The sequence below is a fragment of the Oncorhynchus kisutch genome, linkage group LG7, assembly GCF_002021735.2.
Source record: "Oncorhynchus kisutch isolate 150728-3 linkage group LG7, Okis_V2, whole genome shotgun sequence".
In the NCBI taxonomy this organism is placed as follows: domain Eukaryota; kingdom Metazoa; phylum Chordata; class Actinopteri; order Salmoniformes; family Salmonidae; genus Oncorhynchus; species Oncorhynchus kisutch.
Window position 1 is genome coordinate 32,167,164 of NC_034180.2, and position 9,466 is coordinate 32,176,629.

Below are 9,466 nucleotides of genomic sequence, written 5' to 3' on the forward strand. Positions count from 1 at the left end.
TGTATCACAATTCCAGTGGGTCAGAAGTTTACATACACTTAGTTGACTGTGCCATTAAACAGCTTGGACAATTCCAGAAAATGATGTCATGGCTTTAGAAGCTTCTGATAGGCTAATTGGCATTATTTGAGTCAATTGGAGGTGTACCTGTGGATGTATTTCAAGGCATACCTTCAAACTCAGTGCCTCTTTGCTTGACATCATGGAAAATCAAAATAAATCAGCCTTCAGAAAAAAATTGTAGATCCCCACAAGTCTGGTTCATCCTTGGGAGCAATTTCCAAACGCCTGAAGTTACCACATTCATCTGTACAAACAAGAGTATGCAAGTATAAACACCATGGGACCACGCAGCCATCATACTGCTCAGGAAGGAGACGCATTCTGTCTCCTAGAGATGAACGTACTTTGCTGTGCGAAAACTGCAAATCAATCCCAGAACAACAGCAAAGGACCTTGTGAAGATGCTGGAGGAAACAGGTCCAGAATAATCTATATCCACAGTAAAACTAGTCCTAAATCGACATAACCTGAAAGGCCGATCAGCAAGGAAGAAGCCACTGCTCCAAAGCTACCATAAAAAAGACAGACTACGGTTTGCAACTGCACATGGGGACAAAAATGTTACTTTTTGAAGAAATGTCCTCTGGTCTGATGAAACAAAAATGGAACTGTTTGGCCATAATGACCATTGTTATGTTTGGAGGAAAAAGAAGGATGCTTGCAAGCCGAAGAACACCATCCCAACCGTGAAGCACGGGTGTGGCAGCATCATGTTGTGGGGGTGCTTTGCTGCAGGAGGGACTGGTGCACTTCACAAAATAGATGGCATCATGAGGCAGGAAAATGATGTGGATATATTGAAGCAACATCTCAAAGCCCTGACCTCAATCCTATAGAAACTTTGTAGGCAGTACTGAAAAAGTGTGTGCGAGCAAGGAGGCCTACAAACCTGATTCAGTTACACCAGCTCTGACAGGAGGAATGGGCCAAAATTCACCCAATTTATTGTGGGAAGCTTGTGGAAGGCTACCAGAAACTTTGACCTAATTTATAGGCAATGCTACCAAATACTAATTGAGTGTATGTAAACTTCTGACCCACTGGGAATGTGATGAAAGAAAGAAAAGCTGAAATAAATCATTCTCAACTATTATTCCGACATTTCACATTCTTAAAATAAAGTGGTGATCTTAACTGACCTAAGACAAGGAATGTTTACTCTGAATACATGTCAGGAATTGTGAAAAACTGAGTTTAAATGTATTTGGCTAAGGTGTATGTAAAATTCCGACTTCAACCGTGTGAGATGAGTAATGCGAGATACTTAAACATTCTTAAAGTAGCATTATTAAAGTGACTAGTGTTCCATTTATTAAAGTGGCCAATGATATCAGTCTATAGGTTGGTAGCCGCCTCTCTGCGCTAGTGGTGGCTGTTAAATAATCTAATGGCCTTGAGATAGAAGCTGTTTTTCAATCTCTCTGTCCCAGCTTTGATGCACCTGTACTGACCTCGCATTCTGGATGGAAGCAGGGTGAACAGGTAGTGGCTCGGGTGGTTATTGTCCTTGATTATCTTTTTTGCCTTCCTGTGACATCAGGTGTTGTAGGTTTCCTGGAAGGCAGGTAGTTTTCCCCCGGTGGTGCGATGTGCAGACCGCACCACCTTCTGGAGAGCCCTGCGGTTGTGGGCGGTGCAGTTGCCGTACCAGCACCTGTAAAAGTTAGTGAGGGTTTTCGGTGACAAGCCAAATTTTTTCAGCCTCTTGAATTTCATAATTCCTATATGTGTTCATTAACCAATTCAATTGAAATCACTCTGTCTGTTTCAAAAAAATTGTAAGATCCTTATTTGCATAAAATAGACAGAGACCAGTCTTATTAAAATTAGATAGTAGTATTTATTCTCGGAGCGCACTACCCATAGAACAATGTACAACAGTTTATATATCAAATATGACGTCATTGGTTATAGAATGAATCTCCTCCTCTCGACCAAGACAAAGCAGGTTCAAAAGTGTATTCCAACCCACTAGCGCACACTCCCGACACACACACTATATCAAGATTAACTTCTGAAGTCTCAACATTATCTATCATTACTTTAGCAGACAGTTCCAGATACGGAAAACCTGGAGAGGCTCTCGCTGTCTTATTTAATCGCCACAGAGTTATAGCTGAGTGGGTTCAAACACAAGTTAATGATCCTCTTTTGCTTACTTAAAACACACAACACATACCTCTCCAACAAAGTTGGAATGGTGTTTATTATGTTTAATTACTCCTTGTTCATGCTACATAATCTCTTCCTTATGAACTAACATTATTAATCAGATATTGTAAAACAGGGTAGAGTCGAATTAGTTATAGTTATATTTAAATGTAGATATTGTTTAGTCATTATTCATAAAATTCCCATCACCTCTTGAGGTTGAAGAGGCACTGTTACGCCTTCTTCACCACACTCTCTGTGTGCGTGGACCATTTCAGTTTGTCTGTGATATGTACACCGAGGAACTTAAAACTTTCCACCTTCTCCACTGCTGTCCCATCGCAGGAGGTTGCTCCTTTTGCTGTTTCCTGAAGTCCACAATCATCTCTTTTGTTTCGCTGACATTGAATGAGAGGTTATTTTCCTGACACTAAACTCCAAGGGCCCTCACCTCCTCCATGTAGGCTGTCTCGTCGTTGTTGGTAATCAAGACTACCACTGTAGTGTTGTCTGCAAATTTGATGATAGAGTTGGGGGTATGCATGGCCACGCAGTCGTGGGTGAACAAGGAGTACAGGAGAGGGCTGAGAACGCACCCTTGTGGGACCCCAGTGTTGAGGATCAGCAGAGTGGAGATGTTGTTTTCTACCTTCACCACCTGGGGGGGGCGGCCCGTCAGGAAGTCCAGGACCCAGTTGAACAGGGCGGGGTCGAGACCCAGGGTCTAAAGATTAATGATGAGTTTAGAGGGTACTATTGTGTTGAATGCTGAGCTGTAGTCAATGAACAGCATTCTTACATAGGCATTCCTCTTGTCCAGATGGGATAGGGCAGTGTGATGGCGATTGCATCGTCTGTGGACCTATTGGGGTGGTAAGCAAATTGGAGTGGGTCTAGGGTAACAGGTAGGGAGGAGGTGATATGATCCTTGACTAGTCTCTCAAAGCACTTCATGATGACAGAGAGCTACGGGGCGACAGTCATTTAGTTCAGTTTCCTTAGGTTTCTTGGAAACAGGAACAATCTTGAGCTACGTGGCGACAGTCATTTAGACAGTAATTTAGTTCAGTTACCTTAGGTTTCTTGGAAACAGAAACAATCTTGAAGCATGTGGGGACAGCAGACTGGGATTGGGATTGATTGAATATGTCCGTAAACACACCAGCCAGCTGGTCTGCGCATGCTCTGAGGACGCGGCTGGGGATGCTGTCTGGGACGGCAGCCTTGAGAGGGTTAACACGTTTAAATGTTTTACTCACGTCCGCCATGTAAATGCAGAAGCCGCTCACTGCCACAAAGCATGAACTACACAGGTACCAAGTCCAACAACATAAGGGCCTGCTCCGTCGCCTGGATTTGGAGCATAGATACTATATGAGGGGGATCGAGCAGCAGCAGAGACAGTACTACAGGGCACTGGGGAGACTGGGGCCTGGCTGCTGTCCCTCATACCAGAGGTCTAGAGCAAAGACTCCTTGCAGCTCCACTCTTCCTACCCTCCACAGTGCACAGACAGGGAGCTGGAGAATGGGGTGCACCAGGGCCCAGATGGCCACATATTTGGATGGGCAACCTTGACGTTTGCAGATATAAGACACAGACACATGGCCATGATCCAAACGATGGAACCCTTCAGGAAATGGAAACACATGATGTTGTCATCTACATGTCAGCCAGACAACAACCAAGAGCCTAGCTGGAACCAGTAAGATCCAAACAGCTCACAGGTCATGAGGTCAGCCAGCATCAGAACACAGAGTGCATCCACACAGAGGTTTAAACAGTTTAACAAAACTGACAGATAATAGACAACCTACCCACCACTATTGGTGCTCCAAGAGATAGACTAGGACTTGTAAACTGAGTGACAGACTTGTGAGTGACCACCATGTGGCTATGCGAACCTGCATATTTGGTCAATAACGTCAGTAAAATGAGAAGCAGTGCCAATGCATGCCACATGGTGGTGTTATTACACTTTCTATTGAGGACGTAGACCAAGCCTACATACCATATTTGTGCAGTCTATGTTTCACACAGTAACCTAGCCTGCATGCATTGTTTTCATTTAAGGCTAGAAAGTAACCTATATTTTAAAATATATGTTTATTAAGCATGCCAAATGCACTACTTTCATTTAAAAATGCATATTAATACTGTTGCAATTTCATGTTTCGTGTTGTAACCATGGGCCTACGTGTTTTAGGACCAGTACTGGTCCATGCATTTACTTTAAACGAATCAATGGACCGCATTTCGGACAATGCACGTAATGTCAGAGTAATCAGCGGAGCCGAAATGGCGTCCTCTGGTCACAGTTCAAGCTGTGAAAGCTCGTGCGCAAGCCAACTAACTACTGAACGATCCAGAGGAAGTGACTGGTGATGTTGTCCACACCTTTCCGGTAGATCAGAGTAGCGTTGCAACTCGGATGAAAAGGAGAGAGAGGTAGACGAAAGCGGTTTGCAAATTACTGAGAGAGGAGGGGGGAAACAGAATGTAATATATATATTTTGGGAAGATTTGTGTTAAAAATACACGGAACGTAAGTTGCATTTTTTTCAATTTTGTTGAGCTATCCACAATGCAGCATGTAGGTAGCTAAGTTAGCAAGCTAGTGTCAGCTAGCTAGCTGTTAACTTGCTAAGTTGAGCTTTCTGACACTCCTCATGATCCTCTTCTGTTTCAGGGGGACAAGAAGGGATTTTTTTATTGAATCAATGACCTTAGTCGCCGGGACTTTAGGAGAACGGGCTCCTACGAACGAGTGTGTAGCCCAGCGTGACGTTTGATGGAATAGCTGCAGAACATTGCCTTTCTCCTCCGGTGGTGTTGATCGGAACAAGGACGAGGAGGGGGACCTCGAGACACATTCACCAAGAGGAAGTAAGAAGTACCGCAGGTTTTTTGGAGGGCCTATTTGACTTCCTTGCTCTATCAACAGATCCACTACCCCGCCCCTCCCGACCCTGAAGAGAATAGAAATCAATAGTATGAACATTTTGTGACCGCTACAATTAAGTAACAATATACTTAGACGGCTTGTCATACAATTTACTTATCTCACCTTTGGGTACACATTTGAACTTGGATGTCTCAAACTCTGAGAATTAAGTTATGAACAGCAATACTACAAGTTAGCTAATGATTTGCCACCAGGAATATTATTGTTGCCAGTTTGAGATTCCTTTCTTTGGCCGACACATTGTGAAGCATTGATAGACCCGCACATGACTCAGTTTGAGCTTCATATTTCACACCATGTCCATTTGTAATTAGTTGCCTAGTTACGCCCGGTTAAGCAAATAAAGTTAACCTGCATGGTTTTGACATTAAGGAAGTTTAAAAAGGAAATATTGAAGAATCCAACCATTTTGTTTCATTTTGAACGGAATATTTATGCACTGTTTACATGATGGGGAAAATGCTATCGAAAATCTTTGGCAACAAGGAGATGAGAATATTGATGCTTGGACTTGATGCTGCTGGAAAGACCACCATCCTTTACAAACTGAAACTTGGACAGTCGGTCACCACAATTCCCACAGTTGGTTTCAACGTTGAGACTGTGACTTACAAAAATGTCAAATTCAATGTATGGGACGTTGGAGGCCAAGATAAGATCCGTCCCCTGTGGCGACACTACTACACGGGCACTCAAGGGTTAATCTTTGTTGTGGATTGCGCAGACAGAGATCGCATTGATGAGGCCAGGCAGGAACTCCATCGCATCATTAATGACCGTGAGATGAGGGACGCCATCATCTTGATTTTTGCCAATAAGCAAGACCTGCCCGATGCCATGAAGCCACACGAAATCCAAGAGAAACTAGGATTGACCCGCATTAGAGATAGGAATTGGTATGTTCAGCCCTCCTGTGCGACCACGGGAGACGGACTATATGAGGGGTTGACATGGCTAACATCAAATTACAAATCCTAATGATTGAGTGATTACTGTTTTAGATTCAACTACAAAAAAGTCAAATTGAGGCAAGTAACACAACTTTACTTCTCAAATAAATATATAATAAAGAGAAGTTTGATCTCCATTTATTTTTTATTACTATGATGACCCTATAACTAATTTATCTTTATAAACTTGGTTTTCTGGCTTATAGTTTGCTTCTACTTAGTTCTTGAGAACCCAAGGTGTCTTAAAGCCGGTCCCTGTCTTGGGTTCTTAGCTGATGGTATGGAGGACAGCTGGCTCCATGTGAACTACATTCCAGATGCTCCGTTTTAACCTTTAGAAACTTTAATAATCCTTGCTTGCGATACAGTTTTGGAAACCTTTAGTTGCAAACTTTTAGATCAGGGTGAAATAATCATTCAAATACAAATGATGCAGTTTAGCAAAGTTGCACCTGGCATTGTTATTTTTTAAACGGCCCTCTGCCGAGGTATGAAACTTCCTCCCCGGTTAAGGTAAATTCACACTGCGGAAGCCATGTAGCGTACAGGAGGCTCCTTGTAATGCGCTCCGGCATTCAACGTACTTTTGTACTACCTGAACATTTTGGAGAGCTGTACCATTCCTTCCGCAACATGGGGGCAGTGTTGCCGCATGGTTCCTTGATCTGACCAATGCTGTATGCCGGGCTCTCCAACCCTGTTCCCCGGAGAGCTACCCTCCTGTACGTTTTCGCATGGAGATGTGAGAAGCTAAAAAGGCTAGCTATGTTTTTAGTCAGGCTAACGCCAGCTAGCCAGGCTGCCAACTAGCTACTACTAGCAAGGGAAGGCGACTCTTCCTTGATTTCACAAAAGGAAATGACAAAAATAAAAAATAAATGCTGTCGCCCCCTTGTGAATTAGAGTGGGAGCGGTGAAGATATCATTTTGCCAACAGGGGTCCGCTGCTCCAAAATTTGCACGCACGTAGATCAACAAAGTGAAGATTGTAGTAACCTTTACGCGCCATTGGAGACTTTTGAAGTGGAAATTGGAGGGGAGAAAGTGTAGCCTGTTGGAGGCAGTGTTCTTGAAAATACAGCCGGGTGCAACTTTCCTAAACTGCTTAGAGTACGTGTATATTTTGTATTTGAAAAAGTTCCAAATGTTTCCAAAACGGTATCACGTGCAAGGTGTATTTGAGTTTAGGCAGAGCATTTGTGCAGTGTTGGCATTGAGCCAAGTCCAATGGCTCAATGTAATGCAGTGGAATTGGAGTCATGAATAAGTGTTAGCTTCTACTCTGTAGCAAGCCTAGGGGACATTATGTGGCTTGATGAATACCAATTAAATGTGTTCATAATTCAAAGCTACAGAGATTACCAACTTTGCCTATTCTTTATCACATTTTTATATATTTTCTAACAGAGCTGGATTTGTATTTTCATTAGGGCTCAAGCTTGGTTCATGTATGCTTTAAAGATACTGTTGGATTGTGAGTAACATAAGGGTCTGATTCATAGTTTTTCCTTTCAGAACTAAAGTCTGATGTTTAGTCTAGCTTGTTTGGGACAACTACAACACCTTATATTAAACATGTTTTTAATACAGAAACCATTTAGCAAATGTAGGTATTTGTATTGACAAACACTGCAAGGTGTGATTTAAAAGTTTCGCCATTGCGTACATTTAATTGTCAACATTCTGGACATTGTTGTGACAAAATTGTCAGGAAAGACATTGACTGTGTCCGAATACCCATACTTGCATTCAAAATAGTAGGTGTTTTGGGTATGCAAAAATGTTTCATAGTATGTGCAATGTCAAATTGTGTATGCCTTAAATGCCAGGATGTCATACTCATTTCGGGTATTTCATCTAGTAAAATTTACTGCACACTATTAAGGAAGAGAATAGTTTTTCGAGACCCACTGGTGTTTGATAAGAGCTGATAATCAGATATGGCGATGTGCTTTACCAAAAATAAATGAATGGCAGGAATCAATACAATTTGAGCATTAGATTATGCATTCTCAGTATGGATGAGCCTAGTATGTTATTTGTTGCTTACTGTATTCGATTTTACTGAACAGTACGTTCTAAATAGTATTTAGTACGATTAGTAGACAGTATGCAGTTTTAGTAAGTAACAAGACAGATTTGGGACACAGCCAGAGTGTAGTGCTTAGACTCACCATCTGGAACCCAGTTGCACAAGTGATTCCCTATAGTGGGCTATATTGTGAATTAATTGGCCTTTTTGTGTACTCGTGTTTTGATCCCAGATTGTGCTCAAGCAAACAGGTCTCCGTTAACCCAAACATGCTTTTCAGAATGCAGCTTTTGTTCATAGGGTAACATTGATGGTTATGAAGCCAATGGACTCAATATTTCCAAAGGAATGTCATTCAGCTCTGAGCTCTCAACCTACTACCATTCATATGTCTCAGGATGCGAGACCTTTTACTAGCCTGTATCTACAGCATGAGTACAGAAGTATAGTAACCCTTCAGCGGAGTGGGCCTGTCATGCAATGGGAGAGAGCAGCTCCCTGGTGAAATTATGTTTTGGTTCAGCTCTCTTATTCCTATGTTGACTTGGAGAACCATGTACAGAACAATGTCATTGTAATGTCTAATTAAAAAAGTAATTTTAAATGTCTAATTTTCTTATGTTGATCATAACTTGACCAAAAGTGATTTAATTGAATAAATTGCCTTCATTTTGCTCGACTCTGCTTTGGCAGCAGCTAATGGGGATCCATAATAAATACAAAGGAACACAGTTATCATAATACACAGCTTCCCAAGGACTCAAAATCCATTATAAGAAAGTATGTACAAAATGCTAGAGATAGGATTGTGATTGTTCTTTGCTTATAGTTTACCACCCTTGAGGAATGATTTATAATATAACTTGTTCTCAACCTGCCTACCTGGTTAAATAAAGGTGAAATGACAATTTTTTTTACATGTTTTTAACAAATCTAATTTTCCTGTGTTTTTCAGCATTCTATTCACATTAGGTAATGACTCATTCTGTTATTTTATGTGAAGAACACAATGTCTTGTTGGTGTGTTGCATTGAGACTTTTCAGGCAGGTTATATAGCTGTCCACCCTCAAAGCCTTTTGGCACTGTTTGCCACCATTGAATTGGGAAATATGTTTTTCTTTTTACCCCATATACAAAACAGGAAGTCAAAATGGTCTCAGTGGAATAACTACAGAGCCACATTGCTAGCCTGCATTGGGGGTTGACAGGCTGCATAAATGTTGGAGCAATACAGCAGTTTCTGAATTCTGTCAGCTGTGGTTCAAAACAGGCTGGAAATTTAATAATCCCCCCCCCCCCCCAAC

General features: G+C 41.8%; 1 protein-coding gene across 1 annotated transcript; it reads left to right on the plus strand.

Annotated features, from left to right (window-relative positions):
* The first annotated feature begins 4,954 nt into the window (after positions 1-4,954).
* Positions 4,955-9,069, plus strand: LOC109894477 (ADP-ribosylation factor 6-like). The gene has a single exon (XM_031828965.1). The coding sequence runs from the start codon at positions 5,627-5,629 to the stop codon at positions 6,155-6,157; it is 531 nt and encodes a 176-aa protein (XP_031684825.1). The 5' UTR covers positions 4,955-5,626; the 3' UTR covers positions 6,158-9,069.
* Positions 9,070-9,466: the final 397 nt, after the last annotated feature.

What these genes read in the sequence shown, in the direction of transcription:
- LOC109894477 (XM_031828965.1), top strand. Translation starts at nt 5,627, where the DNA reads ATGATGGGGAAAATGCTATCGAAAATCTTTGGCAACAAGGAGATGAGA.